This window comes from Pelobates fuscus, chromosome 4 (genome assembly GCF_036172605.1).
Source record: "Pelobates fuscus isolate aPelFus1 chromosome 4, aPelFus1.pri, whole genome shotgun sequence".
NCBI classification, from domain to species: domain Eukaryota; kingdom Metazoa; phylum Chordata; class Amphibia; order Anura; family Pelobatidae; genus Pelobates; species Pelobates fuscus.
In genome coordinates this window covers 385,060,083-385,081,617 of record NC_086320.1, presented here as the reverse complement: position 1 = coordinate 385,081,617, position 21,535 = coordinate 385,060,083, and the positions used below count along the sequence as shown (strand labels likewise).

General features: G+C 40.9%; 1 protein-coding gene across 2 annotated transcripts; it reads left to right on the top strand.

Annotated features, from left to right (window-relative positions):
* Nucleotides 1–9,942: 9,942 nt before the first annotated feature.
* Nucleotides 9,943–19,026, top strand: LOC134609249 (zinc finger protein Xfin-like). Of its 2 annotated transcripts, none has more exons than XM_063452886.1 (4): nt 9,943–10,017; nt 13,840–13,966; nt 14,197–14,304; nt 14,542–19,026. In XM_063452886.1, exons 1-4 carry the CDS (start codon nt 9,985–9,987, stop codon nt 18,474–18,476), a joined length of 4,203 nt encoding a protein of 1,400 aa, XP_063308956.1. In that variant the 5' UTR covers nt 9,943–9,984; the 3' UTR covers nt 18,477–19,026. The 2 variants fall into 2 exon arrangements, with proteins under 2 accessions (XP_063308956.1, XP_063308955.1); XM_063452885.1 differs by having other exon boundaries at nt 14,197–14,316.
* The last annotated feature ends 2,509 nt before the right edge of the window (nt 19,027–21,535 follow it).

The window sequence follows — 21,535 nt, the reverse complement described above, 5'->3', positions numbered from 1 at the left end:
TATCCAATAGGCCTCTGGCGGCCTCTTGAGTCATTAGTTTGGGTGAGGACTCCTGTTGCATGGCCTTGTCTTTCAGAGACGAATAATTTGAAAGGTTTGGAGTAGTCAGGTAGGCCCAAGGCAGGAGCTGAAGCAATGGCACGTTTTAAAGCAACGAAATTGTCCAGGACGTCATTGGTCAGACAAAACGGGTCAGACTTAAGAGCGTCATAGAGAGGTTGCATAAGCAGAGAGGCTTCTGGGATCCATGCTCTGCAGTAGGAAATGAGGCCTAGGAAGGCATGAAGAGACTTTGAAGTCCTTGGAGGTGGAATGTCCAGAACAGCTCTTACCCGGTCCCGAGTAAGATGTCTGGTACCTTGAGATAGGCAATGTCCAAGGAAGATCACTGAAGATTGACAGAATTGTAGCTTGATGAGTGAAGCTTTGCATCCCTGTTCTGCCAAATAGGAAAGAAGACTGATTGAACACCTTTCAGTAGTGGGAATATCATCTCCACACAGCAGTAGATCATCCACATACTGAAGCAGGACAACTTCTGGGTGCTCAGCTTGCCATGGGTCAAGGATGGTGCCCATGGCCTTAGCAAATTGACTTGGAGAATTTTGTGCCCCTTGGGGCATGACAGTCCAGGTATACTGTTGCATCTCATGGGTGAAAGCAAACAGGTATTGGCAGGATGGGTCCAGTGGGACACTGAAAAAAGCATTTGCTAGGTCAATAACTGTGAAGAATTTTGCAGATGGTGGGAGCAGAGTATGAGAGCAGAGTATGAGGATTTGGTACAAGAGGGGTGTCCAGGACTGTAGCTTCATTAACAGCACGGAGATCCTGAACCATCCTGTACTTCTCTGGCTCACCCTTCGGAGTTTTCTTTTTCACAGGAAATAACGGGGTGTTGCATTCAGATTTACATTTGACAAGGGCACCCTTCTCCAAGAGTGCCTTAATGTGGACAGAAATTGCAGCAGACTGTGCTGGTTTTAATGGATATTGTGGTTTTCTTGGTAACTTAGCTCCTGGAATAAGCTTTACCACCACAGGGGGAACATTTAGGTGACCTATGTCCTCTGGGCCTGAGGACCATAACTTTGCGGGCACCTGTGTTTTTAATTCCTCTGGGAAATTGGACCTTAATTCTGCTGTCTCCTCACGGGGCTTTTCTAAATGCAGCATCAGAGGCAAAGAGCATAGGGCTGAAGTGTCTGATACAGACAGAGGTGTAAACATTTCTACCTGCCCATCCGGGGTAAAGGTGATGGATGCTTGCAGGCGTGAGAGGACATCAGCACCTAACAGGTTAATGGGGCATGTGGAGGATACTACAAAGCGAGCGAGCAGGCTAGAGCCAACTCGTAGCGGGGTTGTTAGAGGGCTATGTCTCGGCTGGCCATCCACTCCAACACAAGAGACATCAATATTGGACAGGAAAGATGGGTCTGGCAAGTCTCGTTCTCGTAGAACACTACGGGCTGCACCTGTGTCAACAAGAAATGTGGTAGGGTGGCCTTCAATGGGCAAAGTTACTGTAGCAAGTGGCCCCCCCTTATCCCCTGTAGACACTGCCATAACAGGGGTTAATGACACAGGCTTGCCAATTTCCTAGTCATCTGGTTCCTCAATTATTGGAACCTCCTTCTCAGTCTTAGGGGCCGGGGCAGGCCTGTGTGGCTTTCTTGGCTCTCTCTTGGGTTCCGGGCAATCACTTTTAAAATGCCCTTTGACCTTACAATTAAAACAAACACCTTCCTCTGGTCTGGTACCCTTGGGAATAGGGGTAGTGCGTGCCACCATGAGGGGAGCAGAATTTGGCCTTCTAAGGGTCTGGGCAGACTCTAGGCCCCTAGCAACTAGGAGTAAAGTATCTAGGGGAACAACCTTATATTCGGGGCGTGCAGCAATGATTCCCTTGCGTATTGGGTCTTTAACACCTTGGACGAACGCACCGGACAACATTTGTGAATGAATCTTGTCAGTGAGATCAAACCCCAAATCTGTGAACATTTGGTACAGTCTTGCATGAAACCTTTCCACTGATTCTCCTTTTTCTTGAATAACATCAGTAAGGCCAGCAGCCTGATCCGCAAGTTTGTCCTTAGCCCATTCTCTTAGTTGGGTGCAAAAAGTTACTCCAGAGGGGTAATCAACATCACTGCTGAGTAGATCAGTACTGAGGTGTCGGGCCATGCTCGGCCAATATGCATCCCCTGCTTTAATAGCACAAATACTCAGTAGATCACGCCATGCGGCGGAATAAGTCTTTTGAATTTGAACTACCCCTCGGTAGAAGGGCATAGGCTGTTTTTCTGGGTCAGGGAGTGATTTCATTAGAGCACTAGCTTGAGTGGGATTGAAAGCAACATATTTAGGAGGGGCCTGTTCTCCCCGACCCTTGTGGCCAAAGGGGTCATCGATAGAACGATGAGTTGGGGCTCCCGCGGCAAGCTCTGATGAGACATGGGACACCCTGTCCATCTCGTCATCATCGAATTCTATGATATTGGCTCTTTTGCGTGGTGCAGGGCCCGAATGAGGTGAAAGGATCGGTGGTTGGGAACGAGCCCCAGATGCAGGGGTGGCTAGCGAGTCATAACCTGGGGATAGGTAGTCACCGGGGATTACCGGCATCAGGGCCGAACTGGGGGCCGCCATATTGGTGGCCGGAGAAGGTACTACATTAGGGTTAAGGGAAGAAGCGGCGGCCATGTTGGAAGAGGGCACGTCTGGGGCAGACTGTGCCGGACTGGGCATGACCGGAACCTGGGGAGTGGCTTGGGGAGTGGGTAGTGGATATCCGGGATAGGGCAGGGCCATGGGATATGGGAAGGGGTAGGGCCAGGCTGGGGAGGGGAAGGAGGTGGGGTATTGAGCTGGGGTGGAGATGGGAGGGAACTGAGAGGGATTGGTAGGGGTGGGTGTAGAGGGAGGAGCCGGGGCAAGGGTGGAGGAGGTGGTTAGTTGGGCGGAGGAAGAGGGGAGGGGATCATCAACGGAGAGAGAGTGTAGGGAAGGAATGGCAGGTGAAATTTTAGGGGGAGGTACAGCAGGTAACGTAGGGATGGATGAGGATGATGGGAATGTTAGAGACGGGGAGGGGGAAAAGAAAGATCCATCAGAATTCAGGACTGGGCAGACAGGGGAGGTGACGGGATGGGTGTTAGGAGGATTGGGAGTGGGGAACATAGTCAGCTGGCTATCACCTACTACTGACTGAACCTTGGGGATAGACGTCCCCTGGGCGCCACTTTGGGGCGCTGGCTGAGGGTAAACTCCAGCAACACAGTTATTATGATACACAAACAATTTCACACCTTTGTGATTTATCTCTTCCTCAACCCAACCTTCTAGCTGAATAGCCTTTGCTACTCTGTACCATGCTTCAGCAGTCTTTAATAAACCATTATCTGTAAGCTTGCCTTTCATTTCTGCCAGTAACTTGCGCCAACTTTCTGGTTGCAATCTTCCACCCGTTGGTACAGTAATTTTACATACTTTTGCAATCTTTTCAACACCTTTAACCATCTCCTCACCCTCTCTGTTTTCTACCAAATCACATGCTAACCAGCCCTTACTGGGCTTGCTTAAATCCTGTCCCATAATCCCTTTACCCCTATACCAGCGTCCTGGATATAGAGAGAGAGAGAAGACTGAACAAGAACGTCTACAATGCTCGACTGCCACCCGAGAACCGTGGGACTTTCTCAGGTGCGTCTTCCCAAAACGTAGACTAGTCACTGAATCCGCCTACCCGGGGTGGTAGACACGGATTGGAGCGAGGTGAGAAGTGTGTGACCAATCACTTCTCTTTTAAGAGGAATGGGAGTGGATAGTATAATAATATAGGAAGTATAGAAAAGATGAAAGACAAGGAAAATCCTTAGAGACAGACACAGGAGTTCATGAGACTCCTATTTAGACAAACAAGACAACAATACAATTGAAATACAGTGCATGCATCACAATTCAAATGAAATTAACAATAATCCCTTTCCTTTACTCGTGTGCTTATTCCAAAGTCACCTCCCTCAACCCCGTAGTGTCTCCGCTCGGAGAACGACTTTCGTAAGTCTCACTACCAGCGGCCACGGAAACCAACTGACACCGGTCCGAGTTCCGTCAGCCTCTCTCTACTCTGCAGTCCACAAGAATGTGGCCACGTCTATCCTCACTCCCGTAGTGCCCCTATAAAACCCACTTTATAAGTCTCACTACCACGTGATGCGGAAAACAAGCAATGCCTACTTGAATCCCCCCAGGAAACAGAGTCCCCCTCACAAATAAAACAGAAAACTGGAATTTCACAAGCCCCAGCGCTCAGGGTTGTGGTTACCAAAGAAAAACCGGACTCCCCTCAGCCAAAGCTGTGGGTTACCAAAACCGGACTCCCCTCAGCCGAAGCTGTGGGTTACCAAAACCGGACTCCCCTCAGCCGAAGCTGTGGGTTACCAAAACCGGACTCCCCTCAGCCGAAGCTGTGGGTTACCAAAACCGGACTCCCCTCAGCCGGAGCTGTGGGTTACCAAAACGCTAGCTAGACTGTAAAACGGGCAACAGAAGACCCCCAGGAACACATCCACAGGTCCACCCCCCCTTTATCCCAAAAAGGGGCAAAATACAAACAGATAAGCAGACAAACCGAAGACCCAGGCAAATCCCCTCAGGTCCACCCCCCTTTATCCCAAAATGGGGAAACAGGCAAACAATTCAAACACACCCAGGCAACAGATAGACCAAAATGCAGGTAAACAAGTGAGTAACGAGACACCGGGCAAGATATTACCTGTCTTTGATGTCCTCCCGGGAAGCAGTCACAGACACGTGGACGGGTCAATCAAAGGGGCCGGAACGTACCGGTGGCTCTGCAGAAGTCTCTACCGTGTATCTGGAGGTGATCAATCTCCCTTCCTTCCCCCTGGATTCCTCCGTCCACCCTTGTCTTCCTTAGGACGGCTCACCGGCCGGACATAGCCCGATGCCCCACGTTGGGCGCCAAGTTGTTATGGTACTTTTTGAAAGTAAACCAAAATGTTCAAAGTCTATCTGTTCCTGTCCAAATCAATAAAGTTAAATTGCGTATATACGCTGAAGTAATTAAGTCTGACACGCAAGGTTCAGGTTAAAATAACTTCGAGAAAGTTTATTGGCAAGTGAAGAAAAAGCGGGCGCGCAGGCCCTTTTAAGAGGCATTTTGCGTCATCATTGATTATTAGAATATCAGCAAATAAACATCATCAATTGGATTAATTGTTAAGTGACGGGGTTAGTGTCTTACCTATTGGTTCGTAAAATTAAGAGGTTAGTCCCGTGCCCACCCATCAGAGGTGGGATTATTCTGGACACGGGTGGGGGACAAGGGGGTCCTAAGCGTCATTTTACACGGTCAATGATATCAGGCTTTATGTCCAGGTGCAAGGTCTCTTATGAATAGAACATTTCATTACTACTGTGTTCTGTGGCCTTCAAACTGTACTATCTTACAAGCTCTAAGGAGTAGCCAGCAAGTCTTAAGGAGTAGCCAGCACCTCCTGGTACTTGTCCTTGAAGGAAACACGGTCTTTGTCTACTGTATTAATTGGGTTGAGAAGTTCAGTCACATAATGTAGTTTTAAAATGAACAAGTTAAGTCATGAGGACAAAATGGAGGATTGAAGAAGTCAGGTTAGGAGGACAAAATGGAGGACGAAGTCACAGTATAAAGTTAAAATGGAGTTAGTACAATAATTCAATACAAGTACAATAAAGATTTTTAATAATTCCACATCAATGCTATATATAATATATGTTATTATATGGACATGCTGTATATATAATATAATGTTATTATATGGACATGCTGTATATAATATATAATGTTATTACATGGACATGCTGTATATAATATATAATGTTATTACATGGACATGCTGTATATATAATATATAATGTTACTATATGGACATGCTGTATATATAATATAATGTTATTATATGGACATGCTGTATATAATATATAATGTCATTACATGGACATGCTGTATATAATATATAATGTTATTACATGGACATGCTGTATATAATATATAATGTTATTATATGGACATGCTGTATATATAATATATAATGTTATTATATGAACATGCTGTATATAATATATAATGTTATTACATGGACATGCTGTATATAATATATAATGTTACTATATGGACATGCTGTATATAATATATAATGTTACTATATGGACATGCTGTATATAATATATAATGTTATTACATGGACATGCTATATATAATATATAATGTTATTATATGGACATGCAGTATATAATATATGTTATTACATGGACATGCTATATATAATATATAATGTTATTATATGGACATGCTGTATATAATATATAATGTTATTATATAGACATGCTGTATATAATATATAATGTTATGACATGGACATGCTGTATATAATATATAATGTTATTATATGGACATGCTATATATAATATATAATGTTATTAAATGGACATGCTATATATAATATATGTTATTATATGGACATGCTATATATAATATATAATGTTATTATATGGACATGCTGTATATAATATATAATGTTACTATATGGACATGCTGTATATAATATATAATGTTATTACATGGACATGCTGTATATAATATATAATGTTATTATATGGACATGCTGTATATATAATATATAATGTTACTATATGGACATGCTATATATAATATATGTTATTATATGGACATGCTATATATAATATATAATGTTATTATATGGACATGCTATATATAATATATGTTATTATATGGACATGCTAAATATAATATATGTTATTATATGGACATGCTATATATAATATATAATGTTATTATATGGACATGCTATATATAATATATAATGTTACTATATGGACATGCTGTATATAATATATGTTATTATATGGACATGCTATATATAATATATAATGTTATTATATGGACATGCTATATATAATATATGTTATTATATGGACATGCTATATATAATATATAATGTTACTATATGGACATGCTGTATATAATATATGTTATTATATGGACATGCTATTTATAATATATAATGTTATTATATGGACATGCTATATATAATATATGTTATTATATGGACATGCTATATATAATATATAATGTTACTATATGGACATGCTGTATATATAATATAATGTTATTATATGGACATGCTGTATATAATATATAATGTTATTACATGGACATGCTGTATATAATATATAATGTTATTACATGGACATGCTGTATATATAATATATAATGTTACTATATGGACATGCTGTATATAATATATGTTATTATATGGACATGCTATATATAATATATAATGTTATTATATGGACATGCTATATATAATATATGTTATTATATGGACATGCTATATATAATATATAATGTTACTATATGGACATGCTGTATATAATATATGTTATTATATGGACATGCTATTTATAATATATAATGTTATTATATGGACATGCTATATATAATATATGTTATTATATGGACATGCTATATATAATATATAATGTTACTATATGGACATGCTGTATATATAATATAATGTTATTATATGGACATGCTGTATATAATATATAATGTTATTACATGGACATGCTGTATATAATATATAATGTTATTACATGGACATGCTGTATATATAATATATAATGTTACTATATGGACATGCTGTATATATAATATAATGTTATTATATGGACATGCTGTATATAATATATAATGTTATTACATGGACATGCTGTATATAATATATAATGTTATTACATGGACATGCTGTATATAATATATAATGTTATTATATGGACATGCTGTATATATAATATATAATGTTATTATATGAACATGCTGTATATAATATATAATGTTATTACATGGACATGCTGTATATAATATATAATGTTACTATATGGACATGCTGTATATAATATATAATGTTACTATATGGACATGCTGTATATAATATACAATGTTATTATATGGACATGCTGTATATAATATATAATGTTATTATATGGACATGCTGTATATAATATATAATGTTATTATATGAACATGCTATATATAATATATAATGTTATTACATGGACATGCTGTATATAATATATAATGTTATTATCTGGACATGCTGTATATAATATATAATGTTATTACATGGACATGCTGTATATAATATATGTTATTATATGGACATGCTATATATAATATATAATGTTATTATATGGACATGCTGTATATAATATATAATGTTATTATATGGACATGCTGTATATAATATATAATGTTATTATATGGACATGCTGTATATAATATATAATGTTATTATATGGACATGCTGTATATAATATATAATGTTATTATATGGACATGCTGTATATATAATATATAATGTTACTATATGGACATGCTGTATATAATATATAATGTTACTATATGGACATGCTGTATATATAATATATAATGTTATTACATGGACATGCTGTATATAATATATAATGTTATTATATGGACATGCTGTATATAATATATAATGTTACTATATGGACATGCTGTATATAATATATAATGTTATTATATGGACATGCTGTATATAATATATAATGTTACTATATGGACATGCTGTATATAATATATAATGTTATTATATGGACATGCTATATATAATATATAATGTTATTATATGGACATGCTGTATATAATATATAATGTTATTATATGGACATGCTGTATATAATATATAATGTTATTATATGGACATGCTGTATATAATATATAATGTTATTATATGTACATGCTATATATAATATATAATGTTATTATATGGACATGCTGTATATAATATATAATGTTATTATATGGACATGCTGTATATAATATATAATGTTATTATATGGACATGCTGTATATAATGTTATTATATGGACATGCTGTATATAATATATAATGTTATTATATGGACATGCTGTATATAATATATAATGTTACTATATGACATGCTGTATATAATATATAATGTTATTACATGGACATGCTGTATATAATATATAATGTTACTATATGGACATGCTGTATATATAATATAATGTTATTATATGGACATGCTGTATATAATATATAATGTTATTATATGGACATGCTGTATATAATATATAATGTTACTATATGGACATGCTGTATATATAATATAATGTTATTATATGGACATGCTGTATATAATATATAATGTTAATATATGGACATGCTGTATATAATATATAATGTTACTATATGGACATGCTGTATATAATATATAATGTTATTATATGGACATGCTGTATATATAATATATAATGTTATTACATGGACATGCTGTATATATAATATATAATGTTATTACATGGACATGCTGTATATATAATATATAATGTTATTATATGGACATGCTGTATATAATATATAATGTTATTATATGGACATGCTCTATATAATATATAATGTTAATATATGGACATGCTGTATATAATATACAATGTTATTATATGGACATACTGTATATATAATATATAATGTTATTATATGGACATGCTGTATATAATATATAATGTTATTATATGGACATGCTGTATATAATATATAATGTTAATATATGGACATGCTGTATATAATATATAATGTTAATATATGGACATACTGTATATAATATACAATGTTATTATATGGACATACTGTATATATAATATATAATGTTATTACATGGCCTGTGCTATGTCACAGCTGGTTGCTGCGGGGGATTCTGGGTTTTGTAGTCCCGGCTCAGTGATTGCCATTGAGGGAGAGTCTCCGCGCACTACATGTCCCATCATTCCTTGCGAACATCCAGTCCAGCTCCTGGTTCGTGGCTCCCAGCTTCCTCCAGCCGGACTAGCTTTGTCTCCTGCTCGCAGTGCATGCTGGGCCTCGGGAACAGTAGCATGGCACAGGTAGGGCACAGCCAGCTGCTGGGAGTAGTACATACAGAGCACGGACACCCGGGAGGGGGAGGGGGAGGGGAGGGGGGAGGGGGGGAGCTGGGGTAATATCATACTGTCTGTCTGTCTGTCTCCCATACTGTCTGTCTGTCTGTCTGTCTGCTTCCCATACTGTCTGTCTGCCTGTCTGCTTCCCATACTGTCTGTCTCCCATACTGTCTGTCTGTCTGTCTGCTTCCCATACTGTCTGTCTCCCATACTGTCTGTCTGTCTGTCTGCTTCCCATACTGTCTGTCTGTCTGCTTCCCATACTGTCTGTCTGTCTGTCTGTCTGCTTCCCATACTGTCTGTCTGCTTCCCATACTGTCTGTCTGCTTCCCATACTGTCTGTCTGTCTGTCTGTCTGTCTCCCATACTGTCTGTCTGTTTGTCTGTCTGTCTCCCATACTGTCTGTCTGTCTGTCTGTCTCCCATACTGTCTGTCTGTCTGTCTCCCATACTGTCTGTCTGCTTCCCATACTGTCTGTCTGTCTCCCATACTGTCTGTCTGTCTGCTTCCCATACTGTCTGCTTCCCATACTGCCTGTCTGTCTGTCTGCTTCCCATACTGTCTGTCTGTCTGTCTGTCTGCTTCCCATACTGTCTGTCTGTCTGCTTCCCATACTGTTTGTCTGTCTGCTTCCCATACTGTATGTCTGTCTGCTTCCCATACTGTCTGTCTGCTTCCCATACTGTCTGTCTGCTTCCCATACTGTCTGTCTGTCTGCTTCCCATACTGTCTGTCTGCTTCCCATACTGTCTGTCTGCTTCCCATACTGTCTGTCTACTTCCCATACTGTCTGTATGTCTGTCTGCTTCCCATACTGTCTGTCTGTATGTCTGCTTCCCATACTGTCTGTCTGTCTGCTTCCCATACTGTCTGTCTGTCTGCTTCCCATACTGTCTGTCTGCTTCCCATACTGTCTGTCTGTCTGTCTGCTTCTCATACTGCCTGTCTGTCTGCTTCCCATACTGCCTGTCTGTCTGCTTCCCATACTGTCTGTCTGGTTCCTATACTGTCTGTCTTCTTCTCATTCTGTCTGTCTTCTTCTCATTCTGTCTGTTTGCTTCTCATTCTGTCTGTTTGCTTCTCATACGGTCTCTCTGTCTGTCTCCCATACTGTGTGTCTGTCTGCTTCCCATACTGTGTGTCTGTCTGCTTCCCATACTGTGTGTCTGTCTGCTTCCCATACTGTGTGTCTGTCTGCTTCCCATACTGTGTGTCTGTCTGCTTCTCATACTGTGTGTCTGTCTGCTTCCCATACTTTGTGTCTGTCTGCTTCCCATACTATGTGTCTGTCTGCTTCCCATACTTTGTGTCTGTCTGCTTCCCATACTTTGTGTCTGTCTGCTTCCCATACTTTGTGTCTGTCTGCTTCCCATACTTTGTGTCTGTCTGCTTCCCATACTTTGTGTCTGTCTGCTTCCCATACTTTGTGTCTGTCTGTTTCCCATACTTTGTGTCTGTCTGCTTCCCATACTATGTGTCTGTCTGCTTTCCATACTGCCTGTCTGCTTCCCATACTGTCTGTGTGCTTTCCATACTGTCTGTCTGCTTTCCATACTGTCTGTCTGCTTTCCATACTGTCTGTCTGCTTTCCATACTGTCTGTCTGCTTCCCATACTGTCTGTCTGCTTCCCATTCTGTCTGTCTTCTTCACATTCTGTCTGTCTGCTTCTCATACGGTCTGCCTGTCTGTCTCTCATACTGTGCCTGTCTGCTTCCCACACTGTCTATCTGCTTCCCACACTGTCTGTCTGCTTCCCACACTGTCTGCTTCCCACACTGTCTGTCTGCTTCCCATACTGTCTGTCTGCTTCCCATACTGTCTGTCTGCTTACCATACTGCCTGTCTACTCCCTATACTGTCTGTCTGCTTCCCATACTGTGTGGGTGTCTGTCTGCTTTTCATACTGTCTGTCTATCTGCTTCACATACTGTCTGTGTGCCTGACTGCTTCACATACTGTCTGTGTGCCTGACTGCGTCTCATACTGTCTGTGTGCCTGACTGCGTCTCATACTGTCTGTGTGTGTCTGTCGGCTTCCCATACTGTCTGTGTGTGTCTGTCTGCTTCCCATACTGTCTGTGTCTCATAATGTCTATGTGTCTGTCTGCTTCCCATACTGTCTGCGTGTCTGTCTGCTTCCCATACTGTCTGCGTGTCTGTCTGGTTCCCATACTGTCTGCGTGTCTGTCTGGTTCCCATACTGTCTGCGTGTCTGTCTGGTTCCCATACTGTCTGCGTGTCTGTCTGGTTCCCATACTGTCTGCGTGTCTGTCTGATTCCCATACTGTCTGCGTGTCTGTCTGCTTCTCATACTGTCTGTTTGCTTCTCATACTGTCTGTCTTCTTCTCATTCTGTCTGTCTGCTTCTCATACGGTCTGTCTGTCTCTCATACTGTGCCTGTCTGTCTGCTTCCCACACTGTCTATCTGCTTCCCACACTGTATATCTGCTTCTCACACTGCCTGTCTGCTTTCCATACTGTCTGTCTGCTTACCATACTGTCTGTCTGCTTACCATACTGTCTGTCTGCTTACCATACTGCCTGTCTGTCTACTCCCTATACTGTCTGTCTGCTTTTCATACTGTCTGTCTGTCTGCTTTTCATACTGTCTGTCTGTCTGCTTCACATACTGTCTGTGTGCCTGACTGCTTCACATACTGTCTGTGTGCCTGTCTGCGTCTCATACTGTCTGTGTGTCTGTCTGCTTCTCATACTGTCTGTGTGTGTCTGTCTGCTTCCCATACTGTCTGTCTGTCTGGGTCTCATAATGTCTATGTGTCTGTCTGCTTCTCATACTGTCTGTGTGTCTGGTTCTTATACTGTCTGTCTGCTTCCCATACTGTCTGTATGTCTGCTTCCCATACTGTCTGCATGTCTGTCTGGTTCCCATACTGTCTGCGTGTCTGTCTGCTTCCCATACTGTCTGCGTGTCTGTCTGGTTCCCATACCGTCTGCGTGTCTGTCTGGTTCCCATACCGTCTGCGTGTCTGTCTGGTTCCCATACTGTCTGCGTGTCTGTCTGGTTCCCATACTGTCTGCGTGTCTGTCTGGCTCCCATACTGTCTGCGTGTCTGTCTGGCTCTCATACTGTCTGCGTGTCTGTCTGGCTCCCATACTGTCTGCGTGTCTGTCTGGCTCCCATACTGTCTGCGTGTCTGTCTGGTTCCCATACTGTCTGCTTCTCATACTGTCTGTCTGCTTCTCATACTGTCTGTCTGTTTGCTTCTCATACTGTCTGTCTGTCTGCTTCCTATACTGTCTGTGTGTCTACTTCTCATACTGTCTTTGTGCTTCCCATACTGTCTGTCTGCTTCTCATACTTTCTGTGTGTCTGCTTCTCATACTGTCTGTGTCTGTCTGCTTCCTTTACTGTCTGTGTCTGTCTGCTTCCTTTACTGTCTGTTTGCTTCTTAAATTTGTGTCTCTGTGTCCTGCATTCTGTGTGTCTCTATGTGTACTGAACTCTGTGTGCACCTTGTGGACTTCAATAAAAGTGATGGAAGTTGAATTTGGGGAGACTGTTACAGCCCATGGAATGCAGTGGAAGGACCAGGATTGGCTAATAGGTCTCACACAATTCTTTGAAGGAGCTGATTCAGCTATTCATGGGGAGACAGAGATTGCAGGAGAGCTTACAATCTAACAGAGACCTTTTTTAATTATTTAGACATCTTTCTATAAAGTCTCATTCTCTAGATAAAGAGCTGTTATGCTTACTCTGCTATAGTATGTATTACAAGGATGGACCCCTTTTACCATTTAACTCTCTCTCCACATGCTCCAGGTTCCCCCGACGTTCGATGATGTGGCCGTTTATTTCTCCCAAAGTGAGTGGAAGAGTCTGAGCAGCGCTCAAAGAGAGCTCTACAAGTGTGTGATGAAGGAGAACTATGAGTGTATGCTGTCTCTGGGTAAAGATCTTTTCAATAATCATTTGCTCTTAAAGAATCAGAGAAAATAAAACTGTCCTCACTGTTATTGCTTTCCGTTGATCTGGAGTTAAAGCTGTTCCTGCAGGTGGAACTTTCATTTTAAGAGACAAACCTATAAACATGAATTAATATACTTGTATTTGAGTGATGTCTTGATGTTATTATATATTATTCCTGCTTTGCATTCATCCCTCCTTTGCCTTTTACAGGATATTCCATAGTGAAACCTGATGTTGTGGCCCGGATTGAAGGAGGAGAGGAGCCGTGGTGTGATGCCAGGTCTCTATGTGAAGGGGACGGACCGGTTGGTGTGCCAGGTGAGGATAGAGGTAATTACATATTTTCTCTGTTTCTACTTAATTTGAAGCATGCTTGCAAAAAAAGCTACTCAATAAAATGGTTTTGAAATATATCATTTTACATGGAGGGCACTGGAGATCTGAGTATTATACTGGTTTGGGATAATCTAGAGATATATTTAGTTGACATGTAATGGAGGATGGGAATTGTGCTCCAATATTTTGTAATATTATATTTCACCTCTTGTTTGGTAGATGAGAATCCAAATATGGGACCAGAAGCACTTATTTCAACAGAAAACTGCTGGACGGATATTGCGTTACCAAAGGGTTCATCTTGGGAGTTGGATATGAATTCCTTAGCAGTGGTGCAAATTGAAAACCTGGAGATGGTGTTGGACTCGGAACCAGTGAAGATGCAGATCTCTGCTGAAAAGCCTCATATCTGCAGCCATTGTGGGAAGAGCTTCAACTGCTATGCCTCGGTCATAAGGCATCAAAGAATGTACATGGGCCAGAAGACTCACCATTGTACACACTGCGAGAAAGGCTTCGTACAGAGGTCAGACCTGATGAAACACCAAAGGATTCACACTGGTGAGAAGCCATATCAGTGTAGAGACTGTGATAAGAACTTCACAGAGCGATCTGCCCTTATCAACCACCAGAGAACACACACGGGAGAAAGACCTTACAAATGCTTGGATTGTCCAAAAACCTTTAATCAGAGGTCAGCATTAACAAAGCATCGAAGGACACACACGGGTGAGAGACCGTATTGCTGCTCTATATGCTTAAAGAGCTTCATCCAGAACTCTGATCTGGTGAAACATCTGCGGACACACACTGGGGAAAAACCATATCAATGTCACACATGCAATAAAAGATTTACAGAAAGTTCCGCATTGATTAAACACAAGAGAACACACAATTCTGACCGGACCCACAAATGCTTGCTGTGCAGTAGAAGCTTCTCCCAGAGTTCAGACCTTATTAAACACATGAAGACACACAACAATATTAATACTACTGTGCCTGATGCCGATGAATTGTTAGGCATCCAGTCTGACACTTTAAGCTCGTGTAAGGAAATGATCAAAGCTACTGTTGCTCCTTATGTTTGTGCTGAGTGCGGGAAAACATTTAAACAGTGGGTTTCTTTCATCAGACATCAACAATCTCACTCCAAGGACAGACCGTACAGATGTCCTGAGTGTTGCAAAACCTTCATTCAGAATTCTGATTTAGTGAAACATTTAAGAACACACACAGGGGAGAGGCCCTATCAATGCGAAGAATGTGACAAGGGCTTCATCCAGAAATCTGACCTTGTTAAACATTTAAGGACACACACTGGTGAGCGACCGTTCCATTGCTTACACTGCCAAAAACGCTTTACTGAAAGGTCTGCCTTGACTAAACATCAGAGGATCCATACTGGGGAAAAACCCCACAGGTGTGCAATATGTGAAAAAGGGTTTACTCAGAGGTCAAATCTAATCTTACACCAGAGGATACATACTGGTGAACGCCCCTATAAGTGCGCCCACTGTGCCAGAGGGTTCATCCAAAACTCAGACATGGTAAAGCACCAGAGAATTCACAGAAAACCGCAGTATGTGGTCTCCAAACAACATGGTGATGTTTCATTGCCTGGTTCTCATCCGCAGACTTTCCACAGCCAAGATAAAATTACCCTCTTTACAAAGTTTGATAAAAATATGGTTCTAAGATCCAATCCAGTGGAGCAGTTAGAGAATAAAGTAGGAGAGAACCTATACCAGTGTATTTTATGTGAAAGCAGCTTCCTTCAGAAATCTGCTCTCCACAAACATTGGAGAACTCATACTGGAGACAGGCCATACGCATGCCAACATTGTGAAAAAAACTTCACTGAAATATCGGCACTTATTAAACACCATAGAACTCACACTGGGGAAAGGCCTTATAAATGCACCGTCTGTGAAAAGGATTTTATTCAGAGGTCTGCTCTGACCAAGCACATGAGAAGCCATACTGGAGAAAAGCCTTATTCCTGTCTTCAGTGTGGGAAGAGCTTCATCCAGAACTCCGACCTGGTCAAGCACCAAAGAATCCACACTGGAGAGAAACCGTATCACTGTACGGAATGTAACAAAAACTTTACGGAAGTCTCATCTCTGGTGAAACATCGGAGGACACACACTGGGGAGAGACCATATCCATGTCAACAATGCAAGAAGAGCTTCACACGGAGCTCTGACCTTGCTAAACATATAATGATACATTCTGTAGAAAGCCCACCAATTGCTACTGCCTTCCATGAAATAGTTATTGAAGAACCTGAAAAAATTAGACAGACTTCAGTAGAGCAGACATCTCCATATCAATGTCCAGAATGTGACAAGATGTTCTTGTTGAGACCTGCTCTTATGAAACATCTGAGGACTCATCTGACAGAGAAACGATATCCGTGCAATGAGTGTGATAAGAGCTTCTTTCAAACCTCAGACTTGGTTAAACACCTTCGAACTCACACAGGAGAACGCCCCTATCATTGTGCACAATGTGACAAGGGCTTTATTCAGAACTCTGACCTTGTCAAGCATCACAGAACGCACACTGGTGAGCGACCTTTCACATGCAATGAGTGCGACCGTGGCTTTGTCCAGAGATCAGCCTTGACCAAGCACATGAGAACTCACACTGGAGAAAAGCCATACAGTTGTGAGCAATGTGGGAAATGCTTCATTCAAAACTCCGACTTGGTGAAACATCAGAGGATCCATACAGGAGAAAAGCCTTATCACTGTCCAGAGTGTAACAAGAGCTTCACTGAAGGATCATCTCTGATCAAGCACCGGAGAATTCACAGTCAGGATAGACCCTATCCTTGTGCACAGTGTGGAAAGCGCTTCAGTCAGAGCTCCAATCTCCTGAAACACTTTAAGAGCCACGTAGAAGAAAAGCCACAGATTAATTTGGGAGAGGCCCATAGTGCTTCTTTTCTTGAATCCGTTATAAACAGGCCCAGCACTGGTGGTGATTCTTCAAGTCCTGATAAAGGAAGTAATGTTACTCCCATTCCAGTAATTGGTGCTGGAGAAAAGGTGTTTAAATGCACTGAATGTGAGAAGAGCTTTGCAAATAGATCTGTACTCAATAAACACATGCGAATCCACACCGGAGAGAGACCGTACAAATGCTCCCAGTGTGTACGGAGCTTTATCCAGAAATCTGATCTTGTCAAACATTACCGTATTCACACTGGCGAGAGACCCTATAATTGTAACGATTGCGGGAGGCGCTTTGTGGAAAAGTCTGCTCTCTGTAAGCACCAGCGAACCCATATGAGACAGAGCCAAAGTCCCAAAACTGAGAACATTCAAGAGCCGGACCAGCTACAGCACCATATTACATACTGGGGCGAATCAGAAGATGACCCGCAGAGTTTGATTCCAAAGCTACATGTTGTTAAAGAAGGCAATAACCCTCCAATTATCAGACCATATTATCTGGGCAGCAGCTTCAAAAGTTTTTATCCTTTGTTGAAAAATAAAAGAATGTCACCCAGAAGTCCATCATACAGCTGCCAGCATTGTAGTAAGAATTTCATGCACAAATCTGTTTTCATGAAGCACCAGAAAATGCATGCCGAGGGAGGGAAGTCTCATAATTGTAGTGAGTGCGGCAAAAACTTTTGCCAAAAATCAGCTTTGGTAAAGCACATTCGAAAACACACTGGCGAGAAACCATACAAGTGCACAACGTGTGGGAAATGCTTCGTTCAGAACTCCGATCTTGCCAAGCACATGTGGGTTCACACTAGCGAGAAGCCATACAAGTGTAGTATATGTGAAAAGCGTTTTGTTCAGCGCTCAGCTGTGGTCAAGCACTTGAGGATCCATACTGGTGAAAGACCGTATAGGTGTACAGAATGTAACCGGGGATTTGTTCAGCGATCTGACCTTACAAACCACCAGCGGATCCACACTGGAGAAAAGCCTTATTCCTGCAGTGGGTGTGGCCGTGGCTTCAGTACCCGCTCTGCTTCTCTACGACACCAGCGAGTGTGCTGTTCTGTGAGACTGAACCAATATGCAGAGAACGATGGCAATCTGCAATCCAGTTCTTGGACGAAACCTTCTACAGACTCTGCCATAGCTCCTACCTTAATTGGAGAATCCCCAATCGTGATGGTGAAGATGTAACGAGATTATTTATAAAGTAAACTGTCCTACGGAATGATGTTTTAATGAAGTATGGACTATATGGAAAATATTTTTGGACAGAAAAGAAATACACCTGGACAAAATAACAGTATTGAAACTTATGTTCTGGATACACAGAGAAGGAATATTATTGTGAGCTTTGGTGAAAACCATGGAGAATATTTAATAGGTTTAAATTCTTTTCAGTGAGTTTTTCCTTGCTGCGTGATAGTTAATTATTTGCCTTTATTTACAGGGCACTGAAAGTGTTAACAGATTAAACCCAATACATTTTTTTTGTTTAGGGTGCTGGGCAATCAAAAGGATACAAGCTAAAACAGATAAAATATATAATCTCATTAAGCCAATGTGGCACGACAGTATGTTCCCGAAAAATACAATATTTAGCAGGTAAGCTCCATTTCCCATCTTCAAATAGAAATATGGATTATTTTGGGGGCTAAACATGTCAGGATCACATCTACCCTAGAGGCCAGAATTTCAAATACAACTAAACTAACCGTCCCTTAGTCCCAGTCTTTTTTTTTTTTTTATTCCTTCACCTACTGGGTGTGGGGGGATATTTGTATTTCATGGCTCACCTGTCATTGATTTAATATTGAAATAATTACACAATATATAATTATATGCTCACTGTTTGACCCATACATAGCCTTCTGTAATTTAGTGACCAGTATTATCCATATATAAAAGCAGATGAATGCAGATATATTTGGGCAACGTAACCAGCTTACTTAAACTTCATGCTGAATACTGAACAAATTCATGATGATCCAATTGGTACCGGGCCACAAGAATTCTCTTTACCTGCTCCGAGGGCGGTAACTCATTTCAGTGCGTAAATATTAATGAAACTGAGAGGTTAGCTGAGTTTGTGGCTACTTAGGCATGCCACATGCCAGTGTGTGAGAATGGATCGTTTGGTACTTTGTGAAGAAGAGTGGTGAAATTTTGTCTGGATCCAAATGTTTGTACTTGATTGCCTGTTTTTGGTGAGGTTGTTAGGAATTTTCTAGACCTGAGATGGCAGACCTTTCATTAATAGCTATCAGTGCTCTAGGCCAATGTCACAATCTTAGCCTGAAATTACAATTAATTTGCAGCAGTTTAACGACGTCTCAGAGCTGTTTGTAAAGTGTCATTGTGTCCGTATGAATGTCAGGTCCATGTTACTCATATGTATCTATGGCTCTATCGCCACTGTCCAACGATGATGGGTCTTTTTACAATGTGTGCACCAAAGATGATCTACAGTGGCACGTGGAATTCACGCAGTGTCTAAAATAAATTGATTGGCCAGATTAAACTTTTATTGAATGTGGGATGTTAAAACTCTGTAATTTAAAAAGAATCTCCTGTAGCAAAACAAAGTAAAGTGTTACAGCAATGGCTACAAAGATCTGGTGCCCTAAAGCCAGACTCGGGACACGCATTCTCTGTATGACGTTCCTGCTGATCAGAGAGACTCCAAACCCAACAGTTTAGTGTTAATGTGATAGAACGTATGTGTGGAGTACCACTGGTTTCTGCAGTTGCTTCCAGTCGCCCAGTACTCAGAACAATGAAGAGCGTATAGGGAGAAAGTCGTAAACCACAAGGTCAAATCTTCAAGATCTCGCAATGACATTAATTCCCCAATTCACACTTCAGCATTACAAACCTTTATTTAATTTTGTATCGATTGTGGGTTTCATTCCGTCTGCTATGAAATCGAACGCACACCCTACATATAGATAATATTACTCCGTTAGGCTTGTTCTGTTTTTCTTTTGAAAGACTAATGAAAGTATTTAGAAAACTGGGCAGACTAGATGGGCCGAATGGTTCTTATCTGCCGTCACATTCTATGTTTCTATCAGTTTCCGTATGTTGTGTGAGTACAGTTTGGCCATCTATAGTATCAGCATAGTCGTACAGAATGAATCCATCCAGCAGCACGGACTGTATTGACACAGTCAGTGTAAGTCTCCATGTGGGTGGGCAATGCAAGCTTTGTATCTACTCGTCAACATTCCGTTACATGGGTTCAAGTATCTGCTTCACACAATGAAATGAAAATAGAATTCATGGTATTTATTATAAAAAATGGGAAATGCATCATTTTATCCTGCAATATGTGGAAATAGGTTTATTTTGCATTGTGTGTAATTATATTTACACAATAAAACATTGGATTTTTTTCCTTCAAATTAACATCTTTGTTAAGATGTTTGTGGGTCTACCTTTTGTTCCATTAACCCCCTTGTTCTTCACATGCCATCCACTAATTTACAAGAAGGAATGTGATTTAAGGAGATTAAAATAAAAGCTTCTTAATAAAACTTCAAATAATGTCAATTCATAGACCTTGCAACAGATCATGGGCCATTCCTACGGAGCCATTCCTACAGGGCCATGTGCTGTGTTCAGGCTATAAAGAATACAGGGCGACTGGCAATGGAACAGAGACATGTGGTTTAATTTAGTGACGGCCAACGGTGTCTGAGCGAAATTTCCTCTCAATGCTTGGTTAGCCTTATTGTTCAATGGCTGTAATCGCTTGCCATCAAATAATCAGGTCATTATTTTCTCAGGTTGAGGTGGAAAGCTGTGACTTCCTTCTACTGTCCCACCAAAATGATGCAATTGTTTGCTATCCGTGGGTGATGAATAAAGGGGTGGGGGGATCTGATATGTAACTGCGTCTCTTATAGGGGATAGCAACATTTAGCAGAAGATCAAGGTTCACAGAACAAACAGTAACAAGAGACAGATTCTGGACAATGAGGTAGACATAGTTTATTTCTGACAAACAGTACACAAAATATCTGCAGGATAAGACTCGCGTAACAACACCTCCAGCTCTGACTCCCCAAGTCCTCGAGGCACGCTACAGCACCTCCAGCTCTGACTCCCCAAGTCCTCGAGGCACGCTACAGCACCTCCAGCTCTGACTCCCCAAGTCCTCGAGGCACGCTACAGCACCTCCAGCTCTGACTCCCCAAGTCCTCGAGGCACGCTACAGCACTGCGGCTGTAAACTAATCGAGATCTATTCAG